Source organism: Adelges cooleyi, unplaced genomic scaffold (assembly GCF_023614345.1).
Source record: "Adelges cooleyi isolate 19-005CV unplaced genomic scaffold, UGA_ACOO_1.1 ACOO_flye_CR_arks_rails_tigmint_CR_PRNA_11, whole genome shotgun sequence".
NCBI lineage: Eukaryota > Metazoa > Arthropoda > Insecta > Hemiptera > Adelgidae > Adelges > Adelges cooleyi.
In genome coordinates, this window is record NW_026095763.1 from 168,037 (window position 1) to 181,250 (window position 13,214).

Here is a 13,214-nt window from a genome sequence, read left to right on the forward strand (position 1 = left end):
AATAGTACGTTTTGATGCAATTCGATAGTTAAAAAATCGTTTTAAAGTATGACAAATAAAATATGTACTTATAATTAATATGCTTTTACCAACAATACTTTGTTTAAAAATATTTGATCTATTTTTAACATACTACACAACACCTATAACCTATACCGCAAATATTCCTTGCACAGCAGAAAATGACCTCTCCTAGTAATGATAGTACAAATATTCAATAGGTACGTACAGGTACGCCGCACCGCTAGGAACACTTATTTTGATCTTATTTTGCGAATCGTGAAAAACGATTTTTTTCTTTAGTTGTAAAACTTATAAAAGCATCTCGTATAAAAAGCTAATATTGTAGTAGCTATAACTTTAATGTACTCGTCTAATTTATCTAGTTTTTACGCCTAAAATTAAATTTAAAAAAAATAAACACAATCATAAAAAAAAATTGGGGGCTACCATTTAAAAATCCAAAGTTGATATGGTTTTAACGTAAAAGGGATAGTGTTAAAATTTTGAAAAATATTTGTCCCAACTAATAACTTAAAAAAAAAATAACAATATCTTAGAAGATATTAGACTTTTTTAAAAAATTGTTGTTATACTTTTTGTAGGTATAATAAAATTGCCTTTTTTTGTTTTTTTACTTTTTTTAATTGTCTACAAAATATGTTACAATGTATTCATTATTTTGATTAGTTATTTTTTAGTTAATCATTATTAATTCAGTTTAATTTTGACCCAATAAACGTTCGTAGAAAATAGCTACAACAAGTTTGTTTAAATTCAAATACATAGGTACTTATAATTAAGTAAAGTACAATACTCAGATATTTATAATATAAAATCAATGTCTTTTTTTTTTCTATAGCAAATCTTTCAATAACATCATCTTCGTTCAGTCAAAACACATCATTTTTTTTCCATCGCACGGGCCGAACCAGAAATCCGATAAGTAATTTGAACACAGATTTGAATTCGCCGCGAAATCTACTTAGGATCGGACAGGGTACTTTTTTCAATTTTTAATTTTAACCCTTCCAAATTTGATTTAAAAATTTTATAAAAAGTACGTTGACCGATTTCAAGTAAACTCCATGACGAATTCAAATCTGTTTTCAGCGACGGAACAAACAAATTACTATTATATTAAAATGGCTTTTACTCACAGACAAAATGATTTAAATTGAAAATAATACCATATGAAGCTTATACAAATTAACAGGTAAATTAATTGACATGGTCGAAATTTATTACAACCACTTTTTTCTTGGGCCAAGGGGGGGGAGGGCGATCGCCCCATCGCCCCCCCCCCTCAAATCCGCCACTGTGTGCCCAGCTCGCACCGTACTCATACAACTTAAACGTTCTGTTGCTGCACAGACCTATTGTTGTACTTTATACTGTCTATTATTACACAGGGTTGTTCAATCTTTTAAAAGTCAATTTTCATTATAAGTTTTTACCAACTTTTGCTGTCAACTTTTTGTTCTGCCTAAACCCTCTTCCATCCTAGACGGCCTCCAGGCATAACAACAACATACTACAAACACAGATTAAATACTATGTATATGTATTTAATATATGCTACAAATCAATAACGTCCAGCAAATAATTATTTTTAGTCAGTATAGTTTTCTTATTTGATTAATCGATGTAAAATATTTGGAAATTCAAAAATATGCCCCCCTGGCACTCCCCCCCCCAACGAAGTGGTCAATAGAAAAAAAATATGCACGATTTGGGTTCAGCGGCCTTTAAAACTTAAAAATTGATGGAAAATATTTTTAAAAAAATGGTCAAATTGTGTACAGTTTATTTGAAATCGGTGTATACTGTTTTCTTGGCGGACAGCGGCTACTGGCTAGGTTCGACGCCACGACAGCCGTCTGTCGTAATGCTCAAAACCGGTGTTTGTTTTCTTTTGGAATGCAGTGGGTAGGTATAGAAAAGAAAAAACACGTTGTACAATAACAATATTATTGATGTCAAGCCACATTATATATTTTATGTTTGACACGTTCCCCTCCTTTACGACAAAAATAATGCGCACTTACTATTCAAGGAGAATACGATGTAACATTTTATATTCTTAACTTGTTCCAACAGTGACAAACTAGTGTTATTATTATTTATGTATTTAATTTCGAGCTAAAAACTTTTTGTCCATTTTATCTTGACTAAATTATATATTAATAAAACACGTTTGTAAGTACCTATGTTCCTTCAAAATCCACCCCCTCGAAAAGAAAAAAATTTGGTTATACTATGATGAATAATTGTGATGAGTTGAACTTGAAAACATTGCTACCAAATCGTTGGCAAATGACTTCCTCAGAAACTAATTCTACTTGTACTAAAAATGAAATCGCAATACAATTTTTTTGACTAGCCTAATAGGTAGTAGACATTAGGATTTTATGCAATTCGAAAAAAAAGATAGCAATAACTTGTTATCGCACTATCGCAGTCGTTCGTCTGTTATCATATTAGTCAGTTTTTACTTTTTTTTGTGCCTTTGCGAGGTATTATAGAAAAAAATAATACAGTATATACTTCAGTTTTTATATTATTTTAGTATTTAATAATCTATATATTATGATATAACTATTGTAATTGTCGTTTCCTTAAAATATATTTTCAACTGATATTTAACTAATAACCAGAATAGTGACGTGCCATACTCAAACTTATTGAACTTATTCGTTGAAAACTACTTACAATTAAGTACATATTGTGTAAAAGTTTCTAACACTCGCAATCCAATCGGTACGATTAATAAATTTTAATGCTACGCTTATAGCAGTGTTGTAATGAAACATAATCGTTTATAGTGTTCCGATGTCGGAGAGGACACACCTTCGTAGTGTAATAGTTCTAGTTACAAGTACCAGAACTATTAAGAAATGTGTATGTTGTTCAAGTCGAAACCAATTCAGGAAGATGGATTTGTAAATAATTTAAGACTTTTTAAATTATAAGTTTAAATTTATTACACATGTAAAACATAAAATAGACAAACTGCCTGCTACAGAGTTGTATCTTGCATGAGTATAGTAATTCGTCATAATTAAATAATTCGATAAAATGGCAATAACATGTTTTTCCCAAATAGCTTATCTGAGCGGAACGGACTCTAAGTAGTTTTTATATATATATTTGCAATTTGATTTAATCACTACGCCAGATAACCATGCAGGTGTGCTCTGTACCGACCATGAGTCAGCCTCTGTATTTGTATAATAAGTATGCCGATTATAACAGATGCATTGACTATTCCACACCCATCAGAGTGACATCATTATAATATGAGTAATAATAAGCTTAGTGCAGTTGTGTGTTTGTGTAAAGGGCGTGTGAAGGTTATAGCATATAACAGTAGCACAGACGACAGTGTAAACAAAAATCCGGTTCTGGGCACTATATACTCCGGACACTTTAAGAAGGTACCTCGTCGAGTTGAATGCGACCGGTTTCCACCCCACAACTTCATCATAACTCGACACCGCCTACGAGTTTTGGTCCGCCGCACAGGTACTTTCTTAAAGTGTAGAAATGTTTCGCTAGGCCGGTATTAAAAGAATCTTGTAATATTAATTAACTAGTAACAATTGGTAAGCAGTACTAATACCTACTCTATTCCTTGATTTAGGGAGTCGGAAAGAAAAAAGTATCATACAATTTGGTCGAGAATATTTGAGAACTCGTTCACATGGATAAAATTGTTCGGTCGTTATTAATCAATATGCATATAATGAAGTAATGGTTGTTTATTAAATAATTTTTTTTTTACACTTGCTAAAATGGACAGTTTCCTTAGGAAAGAATAAAGGTATTTAAATAAATATTTTTGATAGTCCAGAACTCCCAAGTACATTTGCATTTTATATTTCTATTTTCAATACTCACTCACGTCCCACTTTTCATGTAAGTTTCCACCCCCAAAACTACAGTTTTTACATAACTATTAACTAATTATTTTGTTAAGTAATGTTCATTGTAAAAAAATTGTGTTCTTTTCCTTTTTTTTTTTTTTGTATAATACCATTCATAATCTATAATTTATTATGTATGTTGCACTCTTACTTTTGGGGCGTTGAATATATTATTGCTATTATTAATATCTACCATACCGCGTTTAGTGGAAATCATTAAGATGTGTAACTGGCTAATTCTCAAACTGCCTATTATTTTTTTTGTAATTAACGTAAAATTATGAAATTTTAGAAGAGTATAGTAAGCTATGTCATACATCCTATGTCATCGGTTTTTGTTGATATCTGTAATAGAAGCATAAGTTTTATTCAATGTTTAAAGTTCACTTTTTTCCTGTTTTCAATTACTTTAAATAACACAAATGATGTATGTTGAACATTAATAGCTTTATTTATAGGACAGTTGATTGTTGACCATTAACAGTGAAAAATGTTGGAAACTGATGCTATAACAGTCTAAATGAAAAAAAAAAAATTACCCACCCATTAAAACATCTCATTTCTGTTAGATTTCAGCATTGAGACTTGGAGGGATTTGTTTTCATTGGTTGAATCATGCTTACGACAATCAATAGCAAGAGCATCGTTCGATCGTGCTAAGAGTGTTTTTGTCCTGTACTGAAGTATGTTTTTTTTCTAATTCATTATTTCAATTAGTAAATAAGAAAGTATAAAATTATTTTGTAACATTTTAGAAATTTAGATGCTGATCCTGATGAATGTTTTGTAAACTTGTACAAAAGTATTGGTGATGTCTTATAAGACCATTGCTAACGCAGCCAACGAGAGTGTCGAGCCCACGGTATTTGATTTCCACTGGCAGAGAATGTGCTTGAAGTCTCTGTTAATGGTACTGTAAATCTCTCTTAACTAATTATTTATAATGAGTGGTGTAATCAGTACCCGCCTTGAGTATCCACCTCCTACTTTGCTATGTACGCATGTAGACCGTGTACTCATAATGAAAATCATGTACTCAAAACAATTATTTATACAAGTAGATATGTGCTGTACTCAGAAAAGCGAGAAGTGATATATCATCAGGGACTGATTTAGAATCTTAAACCATAAGCAAAATGTCTGGTGGAGGGGGTAAGGGCTTCCTATAAATTAAATAAATACCTCAACTAAAAATGTCTTCCTAATATTTACTAATACATCACTACTACTAGAAACTAGTTGAACAAGTAATAATACTTGAGTTTTTGAACAGGTAGAATTTTCAAAAATAATGTTAACTTTCTACTATCGCAGCTGACCCATAAAAGTCCTTACCTACCACATTTCCACACCAACTCAAATTTTTTGTATTTAATACTATTTTTTTTTTTAAATCGAGCTAATAATAATTAACAATAATTGTAAATGATTACAATTATAATTAAATTGATTTTTAAGATACAAAGAAATGTTAAAGTTGTTAGGATTTTACCATGAAAATGTTTTGGTTAGGTTTGAACCGACTATTCACAAATTCGCATCAAAGTATTTATTTAAAAGTGATTTTATCACCTTTAGTTATAATAATTCCTGTAGACCTGTGACCTCCCCATCCCCACTGTACTGGCTTTTTTTTTTTATTATTGCTGTAGTTTATTATTATTCCTTTGACTTCAGACATCTTCGAAACCGACCCCAAACCATTATACCGATATTGTGCAAACTGGGACGTCGGATGTCATATTCAAAGATATGATTATTTATTTGTTATTGCTGTAATTTATTTTTATTCCTTTGACTTCAGACATCTCCGAAACCGACCTCAAACCGTCGTACCGATATTGTGCAAACTGGGACGTTGGATGTCATAACCAAAGATATGGGACATCAACAATTTTCGAGCGAGGGTTTGAGGCTTTTTTGCGAGAAATTTTATGCAACCGAGAAATGCTGTATATTTGTCAAGTGAGAAATAGTTATTTATAAAAACACAATCTTATTTAACACATAAAAACATGCTTAAGTGTTTCCGGTAATGAATGAAATACAAACCAAATTATAAAGTTCAATTTTTATATTTTGGCACTTAGAACGTTTGACAAATTCGCTCTTCGAATATATGTTAAACATTGACCTTAAATTAAATTCTTGGCATACTTAGTCGGATTTTTAAGATTGTTAACTGCTAATGATTTATAAAAAAAACGTTCACCTCTTGATAATCCAGATAAGGTTTTTTTGTACACTTTGTACAATAGACTTTTGACATTGTAGAAAGTTAAAACAAACTAAAGTACCTCATCGCAACATTTTGTAATTACCACCTGTTAGCTGTAAAATACATACCCTTATTAGCTATGTAATAAGTTATGACTTATTAAGTATTTATTAGTGTAGGTAAAAACTAGGTTATTATCTATTGGTGATTTAAATTTATAATTTTATACAACTAAATTTAATTAAACCTCTTGTATTTATACAAGTTGCTAAGAAATTAAACAAGTTCTTTCAAAATAATCATATTGAAATCCCTCCTTAGGATATTTTTTATAGCGTTAGTTGAAGCTGTATATAATATAATGATTCTTGCGTTGATTTGTCGAAAATTCACCGGGCTAACTGTAGTAACATGGTGTAGCAGCATAGTCCTGCGGTGTGCCTTTACAGTAAATGAGATCAAAAGGAGTGATGGTTGAAAACAAGTATGTCTTCTCGTCTACTCGGTTTGAAATAACAGCAATCCTACTGGTGTTATATATTATTAAAAAAAAAAGTGAATGTCGATGTCGCTGCAATGTTTGCGGCAAACATACTTTGCCCGTTTACTCTCAAACTAGGGCAACGATAATTCGCAATATGATTGAGTAGCTATAACTTTTGAACTGGAAGAGACTACAGCACAATAAAATATAGGGGTAAGGTAAAACAACATAGGGTGCCCGGTAAAGAACAATGTGTTCCAAAAATGTCGATATACCTAATTAGTACAATTTATAACGTGTGTGAAGGCGTAAACATTTAATGCACAGTGAGATCGGGGAATTTTTAATATTTTGTAGAACTTTATAATAATATATATATATTTGATATGCCTTTCACATTCAATCTGTGCACAGGCCGCAGTGCGTCAGTGGTGATCGGTCAGACAAGCTCGAAACAAGGTTATCGTTATTGGAGATTACAACCCATATATGTATATATATATATATTTACTAATACAGCGTTAGTATACCGTGTACGAATCGTGCAATGGAATGTTCAACAGAACTACAGCCAGTCGACAACAACCATATTTGTATTCCGTTGTGCCTCTATCCCCACCACTGCCGGCCGATCGGCGTCCATTTCCAGCCGTCAGCGGCCTCGTTCGCTCGGCGCCCGCAGAAGTTCGGTTGCCGTTCGCCCATTCCATTCCGACAACGCACAGAGTCGAACGTTTCGTTAAAATGTTTAATGTAATGTAATGCTTTTTTACTTGAAAACATCAATTGATGTTGTGCACCTGTATAATTGTTTTAACTTTTGCGGTTGTATTCGAAATTCCGTCGTTAACGTTATAGTTTTCAGCGCGATATGAAAAAATCGCGCCTGTATCCAATTGCTGCTTGTTTGTGGTGCACACGGCAAAGATGGCCGCCAACGTCGAATGGATTTCAAACGCACTTCCGTTTCGTGTGACGGGTATGTATTGTAGCATTCAATTTTATTAAAATACGTTTCTCTTTATTGGATTTTTAGTTAAAAGTGTTCTTTTTTTTTAAATTTTCAACATTGCCGAAGGCGGCAATTCGATGGACGACAATTTTATTAAATTGTTATCGCCTTCTGTGTCACCGGCTACGTGTCACCGATTACGTGTGTAACAGCTGTTATGTAATCGATTTGATATTAATGCCATGGAATAAATTTAACCGAAATGGAAAGCTACCTACTTTGTAAACAAAAAACGGCGCTCGTTTTCTGGGTGAAATAAAATATTAAAATGGATATACATTTAAGAATAAAGGAACGAGAAAATGGCCGAAGGTCATTGAATATGCCTACTATGTTTCCATTCTGATTAAATTTATTCTATGGTTATACTATACTCGATGTGAAACGAAATCTTAATAGTCAAACGTTTCAATAAAATGAAAAATATGCCATTAGTATATGGATGGAGTTATATATATTTATATAATAAGAAAAAATAAATAACTTGGTTGTTTAAAGGTTTTTATTGAATTTAATGTACCTACCGTATTATTGGCGAGTCTGAAAGAACGGTTTACGGTCGCGTTCACACACAACAAAACAATAGTAGTCGTTCCCCAGTTTCAGCATCATTGAATGATGCGTAAAATAACATTTTATTAAGTAAATGCCGGTTTATTATGATTTAATATTATTACAAAAAAAAAAAATGAGATTCATCATTGATATTAATAGTATATGCCAGCCGCCTATACGCTAACAATGCTGCCATAAACTTTATGGTGTTCAATGTTTAAAAATTTGACTTGAGTGACTAATTTGTACTCGATAACTATTGAAAATAATTTGTTCTTACTGCAATCTGTCTGGTATACTTCTTAAAGAACTAATAATGTTAAATTTATCTTTAATTTTGGTTGAAATCAAAGTGCTTTGATTTTTTTTTATGTATAAGTTCTTATTTTTTTTTTTGAGTAATTTTTATTTTTATTTTAAATGCGATATACTCCTAAATAGAACACAAAATTTTACTTTGATTTTGCCCACTTGAGTTGTCAGAGTAGAAAGAAAATGTTTTTTTTCTTAGGTTTCAGATTCTACACATTGAACAATAATGTTATATTTTACCGTTAGGTATCATAAACAGTTAAATAATAAATGTTAGCACAAATTGCTTGTTTTTAGATTTCTACCTAAATCAAAAGATACCACACTAAGTTCTTGTTCAATAACTGCTCTTTTTTATTTCATCAGAATTCGTATTTCTAGCTACTTATTTATTTAATAGATGTTTATCATACTTCTTTAAATTCAGCTAACGTTTTTTCCACGTGTTGTTGAGATTTTTTTTAGGTTTGGGAAAGCTGACGTTGAATTGAGATCTATATACCTGTTTTTAAAGTGGCATTTTACAGTGTTCATTATTTAACCTTTGTTTCAATGTCTCTTGAACATATCAGTGTTTAATAAATTAATATGTTCATTAAAGTTTCGACCACAGTATATTTCATTATAAAATTTCTTTATTTTATAATATTTCTATATATATATCATACAATTTTTATATTTTATTATAAAATTTATATATTTAATAATATTTCTCTATTTTATTGTAAAGACCCTGTAGCCCTGCGTGTTGTATTATAGGCTGTAGGCGTCTCTTCACAATCGTGGAGATAGGCCAACGCATCGCGTTGATTCTGTTGGCCTTTTCTAGGAACGTTTGTTTTGGTTTACAATTCATGATCGAAAATCGTGACGTTTGACGCCTCCTTCCACAGTTTTTTCTTCACCTCCGTTTAAGGGTCGTCCCTCTTGTTATAATCTGGTTACTGGTATCAGGCTATTAATAATTGTAAAGACCCTGTAGCCCTGCGTGTTGTATTGTAGGCTGTAGGCATCTCTTCACAATCGTGGAGATAGGTTTTTTAAGTGTTTAAATGAAATAACTTCGACTAAAAACACAATGATTTTAATATGGTATAAGTAAAGATAAGTACGTCAGATTTAACAATATATGCTCAAAATGCTCATGGGTGATGATTGCAAGTGAGTGTACGTTGTCAGTGTCAGGAATCATCTAATCTGCTATGGCTGGAGTTCTCCCTTTTATGCTGGTCCGCTCGCTAAATGGGCGTGGGAATCCTCGCAATTATCGAAAGTCTGCGCGTGGATGACAACCGCTTACGTCAAAGGTGAGGAGCAAGTGGCGGTGCAAAGTTCAGCTTTCGTATAGACAAAATTGGCTATAGTTGGCAGTAGTTGCTAAAACGTTACGTTTCTTTTAGCAGTTGGCCTCGTTGTTAAGTTCAACCCTTTTGGTTTCGATGTGAAATCGACACGTGTTACATACTCATATTTTAGTTAATAGTTAAACTTACAAATTGTACAATGTAACATATATATATATATATATATATATATATATATATATATATATATATATAATATGATTTCAGAAAGTCTGAATTTAAGTTATTATCTGCTAAAAAGAGACTGTCGTACAGTTCTGTAAAAACAGCCTGTAGTTTTATTTGATCATTAAAAAAAAATTTATCCAACCGATTCATCGCCTTTTCCAAGTGGTCCTCCGTGTTGAATGGTTCTTGAGCTCTATTTTCTTTAAAAATAATTGGATTTCCCGTTAGTCTTTGTAGTTTGAATTTGTCTAATGAGTTATATATCGCTCCACTAATCAAGGCTATGTCGTTTCGATTTAGGATTACAAATTCGAAATCTATTATTACGAAATGAATCCTAGACCTGGCAATGATAATTTGAATTAGAATTAATAAAAATAAACACCAAAAATGCCAACCTGGACCAGTTTGGGGTTTGATTATTAAGTAGTAGTAATGCAAAATTTTTTTTTTGATAAAAGAATAAGAAACGGTATATATATATATATATTTTTTTTTCCTAGAGATTGATCGACCTTTTTATGGGAGAAAAACTGGCTAAAAAGTAAAAAGTCAGTTTTTTATGATTTAATATCGTTACTTAAAAAAAAAAGAAGGGATTCATCATTGATATTAAAAATATTTAACAGCCGCCTATACGCTAACAATGCTGTCATAAACATAAGCGTGTACAATGTTTAAAAATTTGACAACGTGACTAATTTGTGCGTTACTTGATAACTATTGAAAATAATTTGTTCTTACTGAAATCTTTCTGGTAACTTATTAAAAAACTATTTATGTTTATCTATAATTTTGGTTGAAATCAAAGTGTTTATAGACTTGCCGTACTATCGCGAACGACCCGATAGCGTGAGCGATCGTTGGATGAATATAGGCACTCGAAATTTATATATGTATAATACTAATGCGAAATATCGCGCTACCGTAGATAAATATTGTAAAGACAATAAGTTAATGTTGAATTTAGATCTAAGTGTTTTGAAATAATAAACGCATTTGGTTAACTGAAATTTGAAGTTTGGCATTTTGCATACCCGCCTTTGCTGTTCATAGTTGGTCTTAACGAGGAGTTTCAGTTTCCTATGAAAATAGGCTACCAGATGGTTCTCAAACTGAGTTAAGTCAGTGCTGGTGAAACTAGTGTTACTAACGACGTTCGCCCTACCTAGGCACCAATCCAAGGATCTATAATGGTATCTATTATGGCGAATTCTATCTTTATAAATGATTTGACATAAACTATAAAAAAACACACTTAAATTATATTCTGATGGGCTATAGACGATCTTTGCTGCCGAATCGACCTTATGGAATCGTGCAAATAGCTGATATTCCATGGTGAACTGTTTAACGCGCGCACCAATTTCGCAGGGACACCCGTACTTTTTTAGAGGAATCATCGAGGAAATTTAATTTAGGATTGTCATAGAATTCTTTGATGTGAAAGAAAGCGTCGGGGGGACAACAGGGATAGGACTGAAGCAATTGCTCTAGTGTTTTTGGCCATAGCAAAAAGTCTTTTCCATACGTAAGTTGCTCTTCGTTTTGAGATCCGCCATTAGATCGCCCACCAAACCATCCAGTTTTCGTTTCGTCGGATGGTTCGCCTTGGTCGTGCCCACTCCCTTGACGTGGACACGGGTGTACCACTGTGAGCGGTCCAGGTTGCGGATCTCTTCTTTCCTGTAACAACAGTACGCGAAAAAATTTAATATATCGTACACGTATTGCAATCGCCGTCGTCGGACTTACTTGTAAATTTTCAATTCGTAAACGAAATCCTCCATCATCACGTGGGCCTTGGCAGTCTTTGACTGCGTATCCTTTTGCAGTGAAATATCCAAGGATATTTTTCCAGTCGACAATTTGGAGGTCAGCGACGAAAACTCGTCGTCTATATCGATTTCGTCGTCTTGACCTCCAGACGGCGCTACCACGGATCCAGGCACAGCGACAAGTTGAGTTTGCGTAAGAACAGGCGTGGACGACGTGCACGTGGTCCCCGTGTTCCGACACGATGCGGAATTGGTCACGGGTACTTTGTTCGCAACGTCTGAGTCCCATTGCAAACTCAGCATAAAGGCTAGCAAATTCCGCGCGTCCCTCAGGGACACATATGTCCGAGAGGTATGCGAAATTGCTGCCCAGATATCGGTTACGGAGCTGAGTGGCGTATTCTCCAAGCAGTCGGTCGTCGTCTTCCAATATATCTGGGCCGCCAGAATGAGATAAGTGTCGAACAAATTGCCCTGGTCCGCCGTCGTCGACTGGTCCGGTTGCGGAATACGGCATATCGGTATCTCGTAAAATTTCTTCTTCAAGGTCGTCATGAACGTCGTGGTCGGAGTTTTCCACGTTTGAAAATTCAGCAGTGTCGACAACAGTTCCGCCTTCGGCATGCCCGGTCTTGGATTTTTTTCCACCAGAACAGCCATCATAATGACCACGGCTATCGACGGCATCAACATCTGCTGCGGCACGTCGTCTTCGAGGAGAACCTCCATAAAGCCCGAAAAATTTGTGAATTCGCCCAAGTCGACGATCGTCTTTACCGGCAAATTCAGTAACGTCGTCGACTGCATGTTCTTCCATAGTTTGTTGTGTTCCTCGTCGGCCGAATCGTCCAACTCGATCACCTGCCCGTCCGTCAACGGTTTGGTGCGTTTTGTCGGCGGCGGATGTTTCTGCCCCGAAGAAAACCCCAGTTTGGAGTTGGGCCGTTTCTTCAGCGTAGCTTGCTTCGTCGGTTTTGTCGGAGGTTGAACCGTGGACGTCGAAGGAGTCGGAGCGAATAAGTCTATTTCTTGGAAATCCATCTCGTCGTTGAAAAAAAGAACTACGTAGTTTCGGTGTGTCTTGGTTAAAGTGTTGAACGGCACTAATTTTCGAGTCCATTTGACTTGTATTTATATCGCTAGTTGTGTGCGTCATTGGCTCGCACTAACTCGTTAACTACGCACGAAACGCTATTATAAACAACTTTACCCACGTCCGTGCACGCGCCACCACTTAAAGACGCACGCGACCATATGGCAAACTCGTCCGCCCACGTGCATACACGCGCCGACTTTTTGCCGCCGCCGCCGCCGCGAACCTCGTACTGGTTGCTTGTTCACCAATTTAAAATTGGTATCCGACGACGACGACGACGACTGAGTTCGGCCATTGACCT

At 34.3% G+C, this 13,214-nt stretch overlaps 1 protein-coding gene and 1 long non-coding RNA gene across 3 annotated transcripts; one reads left to right on the forward strand and one right to left on the reverse strand.

The window, feature by feature from the left end:
- The first annotated feature begins 2,618 nt into the window (after nt 1–2,618).
- Nucleotides 2,619–5,865, forward strand: LOC126847623 (uncharacterized). Of its 2 annotated transcripts, none has more exons than XR_007687105.1 (6): nt 2,619–2,760; nt 2,826–3,525; nt 3,644–3,750; nt 4,496–4,609; nt 4,682–4,836; nt 5,731–5,865. It is a non-coding gene; the product is annotated as an uncharacterized LOC126847623 (long non-coding RNA). The 2 variants fall into 2 exon arrangements; XR_007687106.1 differs by having other exon boundaries at nt 2,826–2,942.
- Nucleotides 5,866–10,105: 4,240 nt separating this feature from the next.
- Nucleotides 10,106–12,953, reverse strand: LOC126847615 (uncharacterized). The gene is made up of 2 exons (XM_050587921.1): nt 11,795–12,953; nt 10,106–11,725 (listed from the first exon to the last, which is right to left on the reverse strand). The coding sequence occupies exons 1-2, from the start codon at nt 12,856–12,858 to the stop codon at nt 11,533–11,535; spliced, it is 1,257 nt and encodes a 418-aa protein (XP_050443878.1). The 5' UTR covers nt 12,859–12,953; the 3' UTR covers nt 10,106–11,532.
- Nucleotides 12,954–13,214: the final 261 nt, after the last annotated feature.

Coding starts and splice junctions, on each gene's coding strand:
- LOC126847615 (XM_050587921.1), bottom strand. CDS start 12,858: ATGGATTTCCAAGAAATAGACTTATTCGCTCCGACTCCTTCGACGTCC. Junction 11,726..11,794: donor TACGAATTGAAAATTTACAA/GTAAGTCCGACG, acceptor CTGTTGTTACAG/GAAAGAAGAGATCCGCAACC.